Here is an 18,954-nt window from a genome sequence, read left to right on the forward strand (position 1 = left end):
AAATTGAATCAAGTATGAAATGGTAGTGAGGGTCTCCCTTCTCCTCGCCACACCCACAAGTCTATGTGAAAACACTTGTTGGTGTTGGGTCGTATTCACTACTTTCCCCCTATATATAATAAAAATACAAGTTCTACAGAGTTTTTTGACAAGGTTTATATTTTTAACTTCTGTCACCAAGTGCATTTTAAGCGAGTGTAATTCCTCGGGATTCCCTCATTTGTAGTCTTGAGTGTTGTGAATCCATGTGCTGAGAACACTCAGGGATGTCTGACTGCCATGTTCTGATCCTCTGCCAGCAATACAACTGCTTACAGTGGATTTTGTTGGTAATCCATGGGTATCTACCACTTGCAGTTTAAAGGCTGTAGATGGCTTACAGTCTGAAAAGTGCCTTAATAGTTTACTGTGAATATGAGTGCGTGCGTGCATGCGTGTGTGTGCACATTTGAATTTGGTCTCCAAAGATGCCACTGGGGAATGCAGGTGCAACAAATAGCAAAGCGTCTGATTCTTAGGACACTGCGGGGCTGAATTGTGTGTCCTTGCTGTGTGCTCAGGGGTACTGCAGGAATTGCACTTGACTGCCGGGGTCACACAGCATTGCCCTGGCCCTGTCGCTGGCGTGCAGTACACACCCAGTCATGGCCTTTTACCTGCACTTTTCAATGCTTGTTTTTCCCCATGCGCATTCTATTCCAATTTGACTATTTCCAAATCACGTAGCACCGAGGCACACTGGCTTTAGCCTGCAAATTTTCCCAGCAGCAAGGAGGCTGCGCTGAAGTGCTTCTTACTCCGTCCCCACCCCATTTAATTGGTGTACAACGGGCTAGCTCTGCGCGCTCCCATTATCGGCACTTTCCACTCTTGGGGAACGCTGCGGAATGGGAAAGGAGGGCCAGAGCAAACCAATAAGCTGGCAGTGTCCTGCTGCCATTTGCATGTCATTCACCGGGGTGGTCCCTGCTGCTTTCCACCGGACCAATCCAGTCAGGAGTCTTGAGTGATGTCACAGTGCTCAAGCAAGATGGCTGACCACTGAACAGAGCACAGCAGGGTAGATGGTTGTTCAAGGCAGCATGCTTGGTCTTGGCCTGTTAAGTCATGCTTGTGCCCTTGTTAGCCTCCTGAAGTATGAGATTGGAAAGTAGCTGTTTTCTTGTGTGATCAGTTTTATATTTTATATTTCATTTATCTAGGGCACCTTTCTAGAGAATGTTCTTGTCTCACAATTCAGATGGCGTGTTGGAACATTTATTTGACTGATTGCAGGGTAGTAAGGAAGGATGGATGTTTCAGTGTAGGTGTTGGAAAAAAAAAGAGTCTGCTTGCTGGACAGTTAATTATATTCAGGCAGTTGACTGTACAAAACAGCAAATGTCAGGTCCTAAAATGTTGCCTAAATTCCCTTGAATAGCTCACAGTTCACTGGTAAGGTCCCCACTCACTGGTCAAGGGATGCATTTTTAATGTAATTTTATGCATTTATTCTCTTAGACTGAAGTATAGAGAATCTTTTGTTCTGTGTATGAGTTTAATTTTCCTTAATCCATTCGAGATGACAGAATGTAAACTGTCCCTGAGACATACAATCTAGTAGGCTATATCTCTTTGGCATCACATATTCCGGATCACGTTATGGAAAAATTGAGGCCATTCCTTGGTTCATATAATTATTCTGGTTGTATAAATCAATGGTTTTGTCGTGTAGCCTGTTGCTCCTAACGATGTGATTATTTCTACTGTAAATCATTACTGATTATTTTATGGGGTCTAGGGTTCAGGTCTGCACCTCATATATCGGTCATGTTTTGCAAAGCAATTTTTTTTCCTGGATTAGAATCGTTACTGTGGGTGCGGTATAATGCTGTTTGGGACTGAGGAGGAAGGAGTCTCTTCTCAAATGCCACCCTGCCCACTTGCTTGCAGTGGCCAATGGGAGCACAGAACCCTTTTTGCCTACTGTGGGTGTTTACATCCCTGCATTTCCTGGTTCCTGTGTCGCTTAGCTGCTGATGGAAAATGCTGTGCCATTTCAGGTTGTGTCAATGTGTTACATTGGTAGGACAGCCTGTGATCTGTCAACATTGATGCATGTGGCGTTTTTAGGGCATAGGCATTTTGGCACTGGAAAAGCATAGGCTACATTTTTTGGGGCAGCAAGGACAAGCCATACGACTAAGGCCCAGTTAAAATTTGACATGAAGGCATCAAGGCCAAAAAGCAGATTGTATAACTACTTAATCCATCCATACAATCAGAAGTCACGAGAAAGGAGCATACAAGTGTTAAAAAAAACTGTTTGCTTTAACATAAAACAGAAATAATGCAGGTACTGGAAAGTGCTCAAATAGTTGACTGAAACCAGTTGTATAGGTTAACTACAATATTGCAGGCTTCAATAAATTTAGATTGTATGTGGATGGCTGTCTATGTCTGGGCACATTTATATGAATTTATACAAATATTTATCAGTTATATACATATATTTTATGTATAGGGTACTAAGCATTCATATTTCTGTACTTTTATCGTTACTGGGACATTATAGCTGTCTGATTAAATTTTTTTTTTTTAAACGGAAACAGAAAATGGCAGGTACCTGTAAGTTCAAAGTGAAACTTTGATTTTGGCCCGCACCCTGCAGCACCAAAAATTTTACACACTCAGAAAATGGCAAACCTCCTAGTATAGGACAGAAATATGTCAGTTATTTCAAAGTTGTATACATTTTTTTATTGCCATCGGTGTCAATTGACCTCTGTCAATAACACTTAGCGATCTGAACACATGGTTGCTACATAAGTTGCCTCAGCAGTTTTTGTCATTGTTGCTTTCTGCATAAACTTTCACATGGCTGCAGCCTGAAACACGAGTATTCAGAAACCCATTGACCTGTAATTTGTGACTTTTAATTTATAAGGCAGAACATTTTCAAGTGTTCAGCTAATAGGCCTGTGTTTCAGCATTCGGACAATTCAAGCTTGTGCCAATTGCCAGAAATGAAATATAAAATCATACAGGAAGAGCCAGTATGATGCATGCAGTCCAATTTTCCAGAACCCAGTAGGTCTAAATAATGGAATATTCAGTTGAGGCCGTTTTGGTACTGTCTGGGTTCTACTGTTGTTATTTATGGAGTGTTCGGGAAGTGTGGGTGAGCTAGTCACTAAAATGGACAGTACGTCACATTAAAATTCCACTTAAGCGTAATTATTGTACGCAGTATGTTTAATATCTTCATAGATTTTCTGAGAAGAAAAATGGTTGCCCTATCTATAGGTCTGAAAATGTGTGGATAGCTTCTTATTTCTTGATGTCCGCTGGCCTGTATTGTACACATTTTTCGATTTGACTAATTTGCTAATGCTTATCAATGGCTGAATTGATCCCCAAAGAACCGCTAATTCTTCTCAGAGTAAACTGCTCTCAAAATTGCTAACATAGCTATGCAGCTGGTTAAAAACATATTAAAACTGGATCACAACTGGATTTGGAAAGCTTTCCTTAATGGCATACTATGCTGGATTTTTTTTAACCTTGAAGATATAAAATAACCATGTTAAGGCATATCTGTGATGCACTGGCAATCTCTGTGCTCATACACTATCGCCAGATTCGTGCACGGGAGTGGGTGGGTGCCGCTGCAGAGCCTGTGGTTTGAGATCAGATTTCAGCTGAGTGTTTGTTGCTAGCTAGCTGGCTGCTGCAGTGGCGATGCCGAAGTAGCCCAGATACAGCTAAGCAAAAATACACGCCTGCAGGACTCATTGCTCGAGCTAACCTTGGAATTGCTTTTCCTCTGTGGCATCATGAAGTTTTCCAAGGGGACGAAAAGCGACGTGCAGTTGGCTTGTTTTCTGTTGTACCTGTATGTAACGTTGCCTCTAGTTATCCAACTGGCTACGCTAGGTAGCTGGATGGCGAAAGTCGGGTATTTGGGGGGAGCGGGCAGGGTTGAGGACGGAGGAGGAGACTTCTTTGATTGTAAACGGCCCCAGAAAGGCTTAAAAAAAAAAAATCCTGCATGCTCTCGTTAGGTCAATGTAGCTATGCACAGCAGGGGTAGATTGACGCAAATGCAACATAAGAGCAGAGCCAGCTACCAAGAGCGCTAGGCTAGTGTTCAAGTGACTGAAATACCATTGGAAATTTCCGCCCAACCACACCGATCAAGGTACCTTCTCTTAAAAGGAAATTGCGGGCCCGAAACGCAGGGCATCTTTGGCAATGGGTGCACAGCCGCCAGGCGACTCCTGATGTGGGTAGTGCACACGCTCGGTAAATGGGGCCGATGAGCATTCTAAATCCTGTGTGTTAGAGCAAATGCAGAGGTGTTCCACAGGCATTGATAAATGAGGCCTGCGTGGAGAGGCCATTAGCACACACAGGTGTTGGGTGCAGATGCTGCACTTTTAAGACGAGCTTGTGGGTATATCTCGTTGGTTTATCTGCTGTGGTCGAGGAGAGGGTTCCAGAGCAGATTCGAGTGGAGATTGAAAGTGAATCTAGGTTTGTATTTTTTTTGTTGTGTGTCAAGTGGAAATTCTTGCAAGGTTTGACAGTTTCTTTGGAAACATTTTCGTCATTTTGAGCTTTTACTTGGATTTTGATTTTGGAGTAAAGAAAAAGGAAGCTTGCTTCTGTTTCCTGCTGAAGTTGGTTGCCTGTTGGAAATTCCAGCTATTTACTTGTTTTTTTGGGGTTTTTCTTGACTTTTTAACAAACAGAAGTCCTTTCAGCCAAATGGGCGGTTGGGAGCGATTTGTTTTCTTTTCTTGTGTTCTTTGTTCTCTGCCGGTGAACCTTTGTTACCCAAATTTCCCCCAACCCAGTAACACCCCCCCTCCCCCCCCAACCCACACAGCCCCCATCAGCTTTAGTAGGGTTTAAAATGTCTCTCTTCTGTTGTCCAAGAAGCCCTCCCGGTGTAATGGCTTCTGTTGTACCACACGTGAGGAGGAGTCTGAGAGAATGGGAAGGTACGGCGGTGTTGTCCTGTGGCTAGAAAAATCAGTCCGGCCGCTCTGCAGTTGTGTGGAGGAGGAAGGAGGGAGGGAGGGAGGGAGGGAGGGAGGTGGTGGAAGCGGGTGGACAGGAGGAGAGCTTAATTATTCCGGTGTGGCTGGGTAAGTATTTTCGGAAGGGCTGCTGTGCTCTAGCGCCGGCCGCTGGGCCATGTGGAGGCCGGTAATGGCCCTGGCTCCAGAGCAGCGGCGGAGCAGTGGCCGTAAACGCTTTTCCTGCTGTTCCGCTTTTGTGCGGCCCCCGGCAACGTAACTCACCGCAGGGCTCCAGCTGGAGCGGGGGGCTCCGTCGCCGCCCGCCGCCCGGCCGCGCTCCCGCTCGCTCGCTGCCCCCCGCGCTCCCGCTCGCTCGCTCTCTCACACGAGGAGGCCCCGCGACGTCATTCGCTAATCAGCCCGCCTCGGGGGGGGGGGGAGGGATGAGCCCACTGACTGAACTTCCTCTCTCTCTCTGCGACGCCCGCAAACCGTGGCCTGGATTCTCCCGGGCGGCGGGCGCGGAGCCGCATCTGTCACTCCCGAGCGGGGATCCGCCAGACGGGCCGGGGGGGAGAGCTAGCAGCCCCACGCAGCCTCATGGCTTTTTAGCGCTGCCGCTTCCTTTTCTCCTCTCTCTCTCTCTCTCTCTCTCTCTCTCTCTCTCCCTGTGAAAACAGCGTCGATGTGTTTCTGTGGAGCGTCTTTAAAACCCGGCTTGTTGAGTGTAGAGCGGCGATCCGCGGGCGAGATGTGATTTACGGCGAGAGCTGAGAGGGGAGAGGGGCCCCTCCCCCGTGCCGGGGAGCCGGTGGAGGCTGGGGCCCAGCTGCGCGGAGGTAGCGCACCTTTACCCAGCAGCCCCGCGGCTCCTCATGTCTTGAGCAGATGCTGCTCTGGGGCCCTCTCGCTCGCCCCGGGGAGAGTAGCGGCCAGCGTTCGCCGCAAGGTTTTCCCATTTCCCCGCTTACACCTGCAGCTCGGTGAAACTCCAGCCACGAAATGCCCAGTTCTGTTCCGGTCACAGCCCTCTAATGTCACCCTTAAAGCTTACACTGGTTATATGAAGCAGTGTGCATTTTATTCTGCTCACATTCGCCAGAATTCTTGCTCCTCATGCACTCTAAAATTATTTTCTGCGTATTTGGTGTTTTGAGAGACTGTTTTTTTTTTTTTTTGAGTGTATTGCATTTGGGAAGTGTTTTGTCTGCTTGTTAGAGAAATTAGACATGCGTTTGGAATAACGTAAACAGTTGAGAAGGCCTAAATCCAGAAGGGTGACACTTCTGTGGGGCTTGTGCAGCTCTTTCTCGGTTTAAAAATATGTATGAAAGACCTGTTTGATTTTTATTTATTTTTTTTTTTTAAGGGGAAATAAGTTTCCCTCTGCTAGCTGAGAGAGCCGACGGAGGCCTTGATTGAATTCATTTGAGCCGCCCTGTTGGGAGGCTTAAGGGAGAGAGGAAGGTGGGGGTGGGGTGGAGAGCGGAGTGGAGTGGAGGGTTAGGGTTAGGGCTGGGGGAGGGGGCTCCCGGGGGGGGAGGGGAAAGGCGCTCGCACTTTGCTGCAGGAGAAGTTGAAATGTGAGTGAAGTAAGGCGTCGCATTCCTCAGCCCCCCCCCCTTCCCCAGCCCCCCGCCCCCTCCCCGGCGGTGGCCGCTCCTCAGGCCACCCAATCCCCAGACCCCGGCTGCGTTATCTGCCGTTTATCTGGGACCCAGATAGCGCTGCTGGCTCATCTGATTACGCTGCTCAGGGCTGACCAGGCTAAGGACAGGCTGCTGGTAACTAGAGCATTTTGGGGGCTTAAGTTCAGCAGATGGGCTGCCTGCCTGCGTTCATACATCTGCCTGCCTGGTGCGGCAGCTGCTGCCGCTGCCGCGCTCTTGGGCCCCTTTGTTCTTTCCCAACCAAGAATGAATTGCCAGGGATTGTAAAGAATGAATTCATTTGGAGTCGGTGCCTGCATGTGTTGTGAGTAACCTATTGTCTGAAAAGCAAAGGAAAGTAAGGGGGTGTTGGGCGGATGGGGTTGAGGGGGGGTGGGGGGGAGGAGGGTTAAAAAAAAAAGTTGAACTGAGTTAACTGCAAAAAAAAAAAAAGAGCGCACCGTGTCTGCCAGCCTTCTAGAGCCAGCTTCAGTCTGAACGTGACTGAGCTCCAGTCTGAACTCAGGTGCCTGTTTGTTGCTTTCACATTCCACAATCCTAATTTTTGTTGTTGTTGTTCCCTCCTTCCCTCCATCCCTCTCTCCTCCTCCTCTCTTTTCTGGCTCCAGGTGCTGTAGCCTGACTTTGCCTGACACCGTGTTGTCGGACAGAATTAGGGAAATATGGAGTGACATGCAGGAGATTAGTTAAGGGATTAAAGGCTTTGAGGACACACACCTCAGCGGAGGGAGGCCCCCCCGCTCACTCTCGTGTGGCAGGAGGAGGGGGAAAGCGCGGCCATGGCCGACCCCGGGATGATGAGCCTGTTCGGAGACGACGCCGCCCTCTTCTCGGAGGGGCTGGAGGGGCTGGGGGACTGCGGCTACCCGGAGAGCCAGGTGGGCGCCCTCGGGCAGCCGATGCCCCTGGACCAGGGCTACGGGCCGCTCTCGTCCTCCCTCCACCACCCGCCCCAGGCGCCCCCCGGCCCGGGACAGCCCAAGCTGAGCCACTTCGACCACTTCGGCCAGTACGAGCAGCAGAAGATGCACCTGATGGATCAGCAGCAGGGCGGCCGCATGCTGGGCAGCGCGCCCGGCAACGGCATGTCCTCGCCCCACTCGCAGTACCACACCCCCGCCCCGCCGCCCGTGGCCCACGGCGTCTACCCGGGCATCCAGGGCGAGCGGCACGGCCAGGCCTTCATGGACGGCGGCTCCATGTGGGGCCCCAGGGCCGTGCAGGTGCCGGAGCAGGTCCGGCCCCCGTTCCAGCAGCAGCAGCCGCAGCCCCAGCAGCAGCCGCAGCAGGGCCCCCCGTCGCAGCAGGCGGGCCCCGCCGGGCCCCAAGGACACATGCAGGCGATGGGCCCCTACATGGCCCGCGGGGACTACTCCATGCAGACGCACAACCAGGCGCCCACGCCTCCCCGAATGAACCAGTTCTCCCAGGTCCCGCAACAGGAAGGAGGCCGGGGGCCAACAGGCAACCACTTCATGGGCCACATGGGCCCCCAGCAGGCCGCCAACATGGTGGGGCCCGCCATGCGTCAGCAGCAGCAGCAGCAGCAGCAGTTCCACCACAGGCCTGTGCCGGGCTCCATGCACCCGGAGGGCATGGTGCACAACCCCCGCTTCTCCCCCAGCCCCGCCCAGCAGCAGCAGCAGCAGCCTCCGCAGCAACAGCAGCCGCAGCAGCAGCCGCAGGCGACGGGGAGGCCCCAGCAGAGCATGGGCTACAACCCGCGCAACCCGCAGGTCCCTCCCGGCGCCGTCAACAACTCAGGGCCGTACCCTCCCTACTCCCCCTACGGCGGCCTCAACCAGGGGCTGGTGAGCATGAGCCCCATGGGCCAGGTGGCGCGCTACCCCAGCGCCGGCTTCCCCCAGCCGGGGCCGCAGGGGATCCTGCACCAGCAGCCGCTCCACGTGAACCAAATCAACTCCCAAGCTATGCACCCCTCCCAGCAGCAGTCCCCAGCCAAGCAGCAGCAGCAGCAGCAGCCACCTCAGCAGCAGCCGCCGCCGCCGCCTCAGGGTCCCTACGGCTCTCCCTCCCCCATGTCCCCCCTCAAGGCCCTGAGCAACCCGGCCGGCACGCCCCCCCCTCAGCAGGGCCGCCCGGCCGGCCCCGGCATGGCCATGGAGGTGGGCGGCTACGCGGGCATGCCCCACCAGCCGGCGGGGCCCATGGGCCTGGGGCAGAGGAGCATGGGCCCCCGCGGACTGGCCCCCCAACAGCAACCGCACCAACCGCAGCAGCAGCCGCAGCAGCAGCAGCCAGCCCATCCGCAGGGCTACATGGGGCTGTCGCCCAACCAAAGGGACCTGGCCGGGCCCCTGAGGGCCCCACCGGCGGGGCTCGCGGGGAACCACGGGGACCCGCAGGCCATGCTGGCCGGGCCCCCCCAGCAGGCTCAGCACGGGGGCCAGGCGCTGCCGCCCCAGCTGCCCTTCCAGAAGCAGCAGCAGCTACAGCAGCAGCAGCAGCAGCAGCAGCGCTCCCCCATGCCGCAGCCCCCTGCGCCCACGCAGCCGCTGCTCTCCATGCGCCACCAGAGCTCCCCGCCCCCGCACCCTCACCACCAGCCGTGGGCAGCGCAGCGCCAGTCCCCGCCCACCACCCAGAAAGTGCCTGTTCAACAGGTAAGCCCCGCCCCCGAACCCCGTGGAAATACGGCTGCTTTTTTCCCCCCCTCGCTACGCTGCTGCGGCGGCCTGGGAAAGTCCTGCCGTCGAAGGTGGTGGATAATGTGGAGGGAGGGGGGGATGTTTGTATCTGTGGGTTGGCCTTTTGAGATGAGCTTTTCCCCTCTGTTCGAAGCGCCAGTGTTTCCCCCCCCCCTCCCTTGGTTGGGTTTTTTTTGTACAGCTGTTGATGCTCTCTACACATTCTAATCGGGCCTCCCCCCATGAGACGTGGGTGCCCCAGTGCTAATTTCCCTAACCCCCCGCCCCACCCCCTTTTTACCCTCAAGGGTCAGCTTCGCTCTCTCGCTCTAGCTCTCTCTCTCTCTCTCCTCAGCATCTTTCTCTTCAACAGCCAACCCCCCTCCCCCGCTCCCTCTCAGTCTTTACCCCTCCCCCTCTCCCTCCTGTCTCTGTCTCCCCCTCTGTCTCTCTCCCTCTCTCTCTCCACCCTCCCTCTCTTTCCCCCTCGCTCTGTATCTCTCTTTCTCTCCCCCCTTCTCTCTCTCTCTCTCTCTCTCTCTCTCCCCCCCCTCTCCCCTCTCTCTCTCTCTCTCTCCCCCTCTCTGAGTGTTTGGGTAACTTGTCTCAGAGGACTGATGTGTGAGTTAATGGTGTAGAGCAGGATGTGTCCCTTTTGGGAAGATGGCTTATGGAGGGAGGGGGGAGGGGTCGGCGGGGGGGGAGTGGAGCAGGAGCAGGAGCAGGAGCAGGAGCAGAATCTCTCAGTAGCCCTGCTGGTCACGTGCCTCTGATGCCATTAGCTTGTTTTGCACTCAGCGCTCGTAGCTTCTGATGACCCGTTCCCTTCGCCACGCACCGGTCCAGTTACCGCCATTACAGCCCCCCCCCCGGTTTCCCCGACCGCCGCCGGGACGACCACATCGAGGAAAACAAGGCGCTGGGCTTTCGTGCTTGGCATTTGAGATTGTAATTAGTGTGTGGTAAAGCGACAGGGCGGTGTGTATTCCCACTAGCCGTGGGCCCTGTTTCCTGTGTACACACACACTGTTTTCAGACGCAGACCACCCTGTGATTTGTTTGTCTCGTTCAGAAAACGCATCTGCCGACAACTCTTGACCGGTTTTTTATTTTATTTATTTATTTATTTTTTTAAACTCTTCCTCCCCTCCCCCCCCTCCTCCTCCGTGTGGGATAAACATCACACAGAGATGTGCACCGCAGCCAGATGTAATTGTCGCTTGCGCGGCAGCTGCGCCTGGCCCCTGTGATCAGTGTGGCGGCAGGGCCGGCCGGGGTCTGGCGCCGCTAACGCTACGGAGGTGAGCCTCTGCGCGGCGGGCGATATTAAATCCATTTCTGCGATTGATCCTGCGCTCTTCCAGATGTCCCCGCGCGCTCCTTCCTGAGCCGAAGCGGGGCGCGGTTTAATTAGGACGCGCAGGGGGGCGCGTGCTGATCAGGGCCCGCCGTAAACACTCACTTCCTGCCCAGGCCTAATTGTGATTCGCGTGTTTATATTAAGTTCTGGAGCGCATAGTCTGTCTTTTGAAATACTTTTTTTTCTCTCTCTCTCTCTCTCTCTCTCTCTCTCTCTCCCGCCCACTTCTTTTCCACCGGGTGTCTTCCTGTTTAAAATAAAAAAACAAAAAAAAAAAAAAGAACACTGCACTGGAATCTAAAAATAAACAGGGGCCCCCTAAACTATGTCGGCCTTTCCCCGTGCACGTTTTTTTTCTCTTCTTTTTATGCCGGTTCTTACGGTTAATAGGATTCCCCGGCGGAGTCGGCGGGGTCAGGGAGCAGCGGTCGGGCTGCTCATGCCGCTCCGCTGTGAAAGAGCGGATTTTCTGCGTAATCTGTCAGAGGCAGAGCGCGGAGGCCGTCTCCTCCGCCCGCGCCTGTAATCCACCTGTTTTCTGAAGATGGCACCCGCGCCGCACCCGCTGGGAGCGCGTATCTGGGGGGGCAGGGTGGGGTGGAAGGGGCAGCTGGCCTCCGGGGGCGGCCGTGTCCGGCGGAAACGGGGGCTGCTACGCCCGCGTTAGCCCGGCTGGGGGGGGCGGTGTTTTTTAACTCTGGAACGGGGACAAGTGCGCGAGGCGCTCTGCAAGCTGTCTTCCCCGCGCCGCCAGGACCGGAGCGGGGAGGCGGGGGGAGGGGGGGGCGGAGCACGAGAGCGCCGGCTGGAGAATCCCGGCTCAGCCCCCCCTCCCGCTAATCCCCCCCCCCCATCCGTCTGCCGGGTCAGGCTGCGGCCCGGCCCGCTCTCCCGGGGGGGCTCCGGCTCCGACGAGCGCCCTTCAGCGCCGGGCCTGCGGAACCTTCCGGAGCGCATGTCCTTCCCCCTGCTCCCTGCTGGAGCTGCCTAAAACGGGCCTTGTTTTACAGCACACTGCCACACTCCCCCAAATGGACTAAATGTGTTTCTGTATTGACACACCCCCCCCCCTCAGAATACTCTGCTCCCTGACCCGACTCGTTTTGCGCCCTAAGGCCATTTGGGTATAACATCAGGGGCAGGTTTAGGAGCTGAGCTTCTGGCTGTATAGATTTACACATTCTGCTTTTAATGTACAACGCAGCCCCCCCCCCACCCCCCATTACATCTGGCTGCGGGGAACACTTGAATGGCGAACATGCGTTTGCCCTTATTAGCCCAGGATATGTGTTTTGTCCCCGGACTGTTATAACCTCAGGGGACTGATTCACATAACCACCCCCCCCCCCTTCCCAAATCAGCAAAACAAAAGGCCTGTATGCAGCCTCGTAGAGAGGAGATTATGAGACCGGCACCGCCGCCTTTGTGCCCCTCGAGCCAACAAGTGGGTTTGTGTGAAAGGATGGATTTTAGACGGTGCGAGCGGCTTCGGTGTGTGACATTGTTCCGGTGACTCCTGCACCTGAGGTGTTGATTTGCGGGCGAGGGGAGGGGGGGGGGGGTGGGCGGGCAGTGGCATTTATGACATTGATTTGTCTTCTCTCCCAGGGGGCTGGCTGGAGCCAGTTTTCTCTGTTTTGCATAAAAATAAAAGGAGGCTTCTCGCATGCTGGTTGAGAGAGAGAGAGAGCAGAGGCCTTGTTTTCCCCAGACCGTATTCAGGCGCGACTAAAGCCAGGCTGGTAGCCGTAGCGACGCTTTCGTTTTAACTGCCTGCCCTGCCCTCTGCTCGTATGCTTACCACAAATACTTCATTTGTGTTTCAGTTGTAAACAAAAGGGCACACCCGGATTTCAGTTTTTGCTAAAATCTCGATATGGTTTACTGTAGTTAGGCTGTGAAGCTTAGGCCTAGGTATAATAGTTCTTTGGAGTTTTACCTAACATTCAGTATGAGTTCTATTCAGATGAAAATGAAAGTAATGATGCATGTTTGTTTTATGTTAGCTAGGCTACCATTTTGTAATCCTGTGGAGCCCAGGAGCTGCATGGTGATAGTCTCTCCAGGTCAGAGGGCAAAAGGCACCATTGAGCCTGCCTATCGCCAGCCACTATGAAGGATATAGCTGGGTGAGAAATTAGACTCCAGATGCACTAGACTCAGTCCAATCATGAGCACTGAGATTCGGCACGGGGCAGAGATGTTGAGAGAACCGCAGAGAAAGCGGTGTTTTCAGTCACAGGGACAGGACTGCATTTGGGCCTGCCTTCCCTCCAGGGGGGAAGCATTAAGAAAACGCTTGCAGCCTCTTACTTTGACAAACCTTGGAATGCAGCTCCAAAGCCTTCTTTGAAGCACGAACGTGCCTTAGTGTTCACAGCCAGAAGTGAGGGGAATTGTCTTTGTAGAAGCACAGTGGACTGCTGCTTTCGGTCTTTAAAGGCAGTTTCTGCTTGAGTGTTTTTGGAGAATTTGAATGTGAAGTGTGACTTCAGCTGGCTGCGTATCCATTAGTTGGCCTTTGAATGTACGGAGACCAGGTTATGCTCCTGAGCTCCACACCATCCGCTTCACCTCAGGGAATTTTGATTCCACAATGGAATCCATTTGATTAGTTTTGACTGATGTTGATTATCTGCCAAGGATTGAGGTGTTGTTACCTGCTACTCACACGCTGAAGTCGAATCTGATCGTTTCAGGGGATCCCAGCCTAGGCATTTGTTGGCAGCACCAATGGATGATGAATAGAGTGATGAAAATGTGGCTAGTTGCTCACTAACTGATGTACTGGTGATGCTCAGTCCTTGGCAGGATCTGTGCACCCTATTTGAAAGAACTTAAAAGAACTGCTACAAAACGGTAAAAATGGCGTGGCTCACTGAGGTGTTCAGCTTCACCAGACTCCATCTTTGTTTTTGTGCTCCTTTACCTTCGACCCTTGCACACCGAATGTGCCCTGGAATCCTGAATTTCATTAAACACAATCAATAACTGCAGTATTATTGATTCGGCAGTGTTTAGGGCAGTGGAACTGCATTTAAATCCGCATATTTGAAATTCCCTAAATCTAAATGTTAATGCGCTCATTAATGATAATGTTTAGTTAATATTTGGAAGGGGCATCATAATTTTGCCAAATTTTGCTGCCTGAAGGAAGCCTTTTCTATTTTTAAAGGTTAGGCTACACGCCTGTTTTTAAAGGGCAGTCGAGTAATTTTTTTCAGACTCGAAGGTTTTGTTGCGTTCTGACTTTTACGCGACTAATGTGGTATTTTTAGAGAAGAGTAGCCTATTTATGCAGTGAACATTTGTGCATGTGTACCAACACCGACGCGGGAAGCTGGCTATTTCTGGTGGCGGTGGACCCCATTGTGGCCTGTGTGCACAGAGCCGGAGGTACGGGTGGTGGGCACAGGTAGTCACGCCTGCGCCGGCAGAGCCACCGCCGCTGAGATCGATTCGCTCTGGGACTGAGCTGCCCTCCATCTTGGACTGGAATGTGTGTGGGAGTTCATGGCAGTTGTGTGGGGTGGGGGGGGGGGAGTTAGGGTTAGGGTGGGGGATGGAAGCGGGGTTTCCACGCGCTCTGACCTATGCTTCAAGGCTAGCATCCCAACAAGTTTCGGCGGTGGACTTCAAAGGGCATCCAACGCCTGCCCCCGGCCCCCCTCTGTCGTCCGGGGCAAAGGGGCTTTAAAACCTCTTCACACATGGGTGCAATGTGTATGAATATGGATGCTCGGGGAACCAGGCCAGTTGAAAGGATCTTTTGCCACTGCCACAGTGAAGCTACATTCTTGGCTTCAGCAGGGCCAGTATTAACATTGTCAGGCCACGTTTAGGCTGGGATGAGCGATGTCCTTTTGCAGCGACGCAGTAACTAAAACTGGAAGACAAACGGGAGCAGGGCAGAAACCCTTAAGCCACACAAATCATCTTAAGATATAAGCCTCAGTCTAATGTAAGCTCTTTACTGCTCACTATAGTTACGCACACATTCAAAATTGGGCCTGTCTTGGGATCTTGGGGTCTGTATTGTTCCATACTAACACACATGCCTGATGCTTTGTTAGATATGAACCCCGAAATAGCAGTCTTCCAATGTAGATGGCCACGCGAGAACTCTTGGTACTTCATCTCCATTCCTTTTAAATTGACCTGTGAAGGGAAATGTACCAGGTGGTACTGTAAGTCTGTGTGCTTGTCAGTGTTCTTTAGCCAGTTGGCTTGTGACATACGTTGGCTAGTTGGCCCTATTCCAAGGAAGTTGCTAGTTGACTGCCATGGGCTAAACACCATCAAGTATTTAGTTTTAGCTGCAGTTTATTTCACTCCCAGTTTGAGGTGGGACAAGTAATGTAATCAAATTCCCTTATGTTCTTTGACTCTCTTTCGTTTTCCTGAAAAAGCATTTAAATGCTAATCTGTGATTGATTAGCGATCACATGGTTGAATATTCACTCTTATTTTTATCCTCTGACAACTGTTTTCAAACGGATGATTCTGTGAAGCAATCAGCTAATTTTAACTCCTTTTGCGAAAAAACGTTTCACGAATCTGCGGTTTAAATATAATTGCGTATCTGCTTCCGATATATTTTAAGTAGGCTATTTGCTGCTTAAAAGTGCGCTGACAGGGATAAAAAAAAAAAATCCAACTGTGGAAAGACTGATGTGGCGTCTCGGATACTTTGACGTCGGCCTGCTGTTGTCCCTCTGCGATGGTTTTACCGGCCTGTTCAGCAGTGATGAAAAAGTGTTGATTCCATCACACATAGACCTACATAGATATGCGGCTTAATTTAACCCGGTAATCATTTGGTGTGGCCGTTCGGCCTTGGCTGAGGTTTGCTAAGTTACTCAGAACCGTTTGCAGCGTCACGCGCTCCTCTGCTTCGGGGAGGCTGACATTGAGTGACCTTGCACATCCCGGCCCCCTCTGCATTTTCATTAACTTTGAAGGTGCTGTGCGCTGTGGGACTGTCGCCACGGCGCTCGGCCAGGTGATGCCAGAGAGAGAGAGAGGGAGCGAGGGATCCAGCTGTGCTGCTGCTGCCGCCGCCGCCGCCGCCGCTGCTTTTTCTTTTTAAAATCACGCCGCTGAGGTGTGATTGGTGATCGTTTTGAAGCATGGCGGCACGACTGCGGATTCCGTAGTCGCTTGGGCTATACGCGCCCAGCCTTAATGTCTCTTATCTAAGCCCCTGTGTAGGAAGTCCCAAATCTGCCCTAATCATACTGGCGGTCCACACCCTGTGTGTGTGTGTGTCGTGAGTGTGTGTGTGTGTGGTGACAGAGAGGCTGGGTTCTAATGAGACACATCCGTGATGCTCTTCCTTGGGAACGGTGCAGTTATTCTTCTGCTCTTTTTTACAGCTCGTCAGAAGGCTGGAATCTTGGGGCAGATTTAATATAATTGAGTTTGCTTCAAACGGCGGTGCGTCTGTTGCGCGTGCGTGCGTGTGTGTGTGTGGAGTGCGTGAATGCGTGCGTGTGCGTGGAGTGCATGCGTGTGCCGTGTGCGCATACGGTTTGCGTGTGCTTGTTCCTGCCCGCGTGTGTGAGGCTGAGGTGCGGTATCCCGAGGTCCCCAGTGGTGCTCTGCACAAGCTGGCCGCTACAGCAGGGCTGGCCCAACCCCGTTCCTGGAGATGTACCGTCCTGTAGGGTTTCATTTCAAACCTTTGCCGCACCCAGTTCTGCTAATTAGCAGCTCAACAAGATCTCTCGCTGTTGAATGAGGTGCGCTTTTTCAGGGTTGGAGTGAAACCCTACAAGGACGGTAGATGTCCAGGAACAGGGTTGGGCAGCCCTGCGACAAGGCATGAGAGTAAATGAGCCCCCGTATGCCCTGGAGAGCAACCAGTATGAATGACCACAGCCAGAAGGCTGCCGATATTTTATTGGCCTGTGCGTGCGTGTGTGCATGTGTGTGCGTGCGTGCGTGTTTGTGTGTGTGTGCGTGTGTGCGTGTGTGCGTGCGTGCGTGCGTGCGTGCGTGCGTGCGTGCGTGCGTGCGTGCGTGCGTGCGTGCGTGCGTGCGTGCGTGCGTGTGTGTGTGTGTGTGTGTCCACAGTGTCCCCGGCAGCGGCTGTGTTGATTTAGCATTGTGCTCAGTTGAGGGCTGAGTTGGCGGCTCTGCTTCTTCCCGTCGGCGGCCCTGTTGATTTAGCATTACTGTCGGGTGAGGGGCGCGCCGCCGGCGCCGACCGCCAAGCCCACATTTCCGCGCGGTGCCGTAATGCGCTCCGCGTGGCAGGTGAGGTCATCGCATTCTGCGGACGCTATCTGCGCGGGGCCGCGGCCTGGAGCGGGCGGAGCGGCGTTGGGGAGCGGGCCGCGGGCCGTAAGCGAAACCCCTTTTCCTGCGGCGGTAACTCTGAACCGCGGCTCCAGAGACGTTACGACCCGCTGAGCCGGTCGGCGTGCGCGCTCGCCGCCTGCGCCACCTGCATTTCTACCCTTCCGTCGACTGCGTGGGACCGCTGCCTGACCAGCGAATGGACAGACTCCATTTTGGCGGATTTGCCTGGTGTTTTGACACGTTCCTCCTTTGCCCTGTTTGTTTATAGCCGCTCTCCCCCCTTCCCCCCCTTCCCTGATTACAGTGCATTTAAGTAGGAAGCGGTTGATTAGAGTCATCGTGTGCTTTGTCTTCATGCCAGTGACTCTGCACAATATTGAGCGTTACTGGAATTGCGTGATCGGCTTCTCCAGGGCGCTAAGGTTGGGGGCTGCTCTCGGGGGCTGCTCTCGGGGGCGGGGAGAAGGCCGCGCTGCGCCCTGCTTATTGGCCCGGTGGGAGCAGGGGAGCGGCGCTGGGTTTCTGCGTGCGCGCTTTTCCGCGCTGCGCGGCGGTAATTGCATCAGCGCTCACTGAGTCAGGCAGGGTGAGGGGTGAAGCTGCACCACCTGTGAGCCAGCGATGACGCGGGAGCCCTTTACCACACGCGCCCGGTCTCTCCCTCTCTCTCTCTCTGTCACTCTCTCTTTCTCTCCCCCTCTCATCCCTCACCAGGGTCAGAGCCTCCCGATCCATTTCAGCATCCCGACACGTGCACCGCTAACTCAAGCTATCATTCTGCGCTCTTGTTAAGGGCTCTCTGCGTGTGTAATAGGTATCTATTCATCCCTGTGGGGTTTTCTTTTTTTTTAAACATTCTTCGATTTGAAAAGGCAGGTTTTCAATATTAGCACAGCAGTGTTATTACGTTCTTTAGCCCTGCTCTTGTGCCATGTCTATCGTTATAGCTCGGGGGACGTTAGTTGTGCAACAGTAAGGGTGTGCATGTGTTTATCTGGAACTGCAGTGAAGTCAGGGTTGGGGGGGGGTGGTGGTGAGTTTAGGAGGGGAGCACACCAACAACGGATATTTAGGCAAGTGCATGCATATCTAAAGAACTGGGCTTTACCACAACACCCAACATAAAAGCACATCTTATCACAAGGGCCCATCAAGAGAAATTACAGAAAAACAGTGCAGGAAACTCTCAAACATCCTCAGAAGCTTTTTTTCTGCTTCTTCTTTTTATTAAGATGTGTCAGACCTACCAGACTGCTGTCACTGAGAATGTCACCTGAAGCGTCTTTCAGTTAACTCCTCACTTTGGAAGCTGCCTTTGTGTCTTTTCATCTTCTTGGGAAGAGCGCAACTGCTCAAGCTGTGCTGGGGATCTTGGGTTTTGTGTTTCCCCATTGAGAACAGGGCTGAGAGTTGTGCCTCTGCGTCCGTACGGCACTGTCTCAAATATTACGCGCAGGCGTCTTACCAGCATTCCAGGGTCTTGGGCTCACTGCCTCCCCGCCTGGATCACCTGATGTGATACCGAAAAATCAGCTCAATCCAAGATTTCTCAGTGAGGTAAACCCCTTCAAACGCCTTTGGGGAGTCGCCGCTGTTGTTGGGTACAGCTGATGGGGAAAAAAATGGATTGTGCTATACCTTACTCTTTGAACAGTGTTTTCTGTGTTTCTTTTGAATATAAATCATTCATTTCAGAAGTTTTGTGGCACTGTACTCAGGCTGTTTTTTAGTTTTGCCGAATTGGTATTCACTAGAGACTAATTTGGGGCCAAGCTCCAGTGATGTATAGGCACCTATTGTAATTGTTTTTTTTTGTTATTTTTTACTGATTGTTTCTGCAGTGGGAGTCTATGGCAGCCCATAGGTGGATTGTTGTGAAATTGACATGGGTGAGGTGCATTTGACTTGACCGAAGGATCACGACGAAAACAGAATACTGACTAGGCCGAACGGTTCAAAAGTTAATG

The 18,954-nt window shown here is 52.7% G+C and overlaps 1 protein-coding gene across 6 annotated transcripts in view; it reads left to right on the forward strand.

The window, feature by feature from the left end:
• The window catches only part of chd7 (chromodomain helicase DNA binding protein 7), a 79,622-nt gene that overhangs the window by 14,872 nt on the left and 45,796 nt on the right, over nt 1-18,954 (forward strand). For all 6 annotated transcript variants that reach the window (XM_064332955.1, XM_064332959.1, XM_064332957.1 and 3 more), the window contains exon 2: nt 7,285-9,300. In XM_064332955.1, the coding sequence (XP_064189025.1) occupies nt 7,456-9,300 (1,845 nt within the window). In that variant the 5' untranslated portion in view covers nt 7,285-7,455. The remainder of the gene's footprint in view (nt 1-7,284; nt 9,301-18,954) is intronic.

Source organism: Anguilla rostrata, chromosome 4 (assembly GCF_018555375.3).
Source record: "Anguilla rostrata isolate EN2019 chromosome 4, ASM1855537v3, whole genome shotgun sequence".
Classification (NCBI taxonomy): Eukaryota; Metazoa; Chordata; class Actinopteri; order Anguilliformes; family Anguillidae; genus Anguilla; species Anguilla rostrata.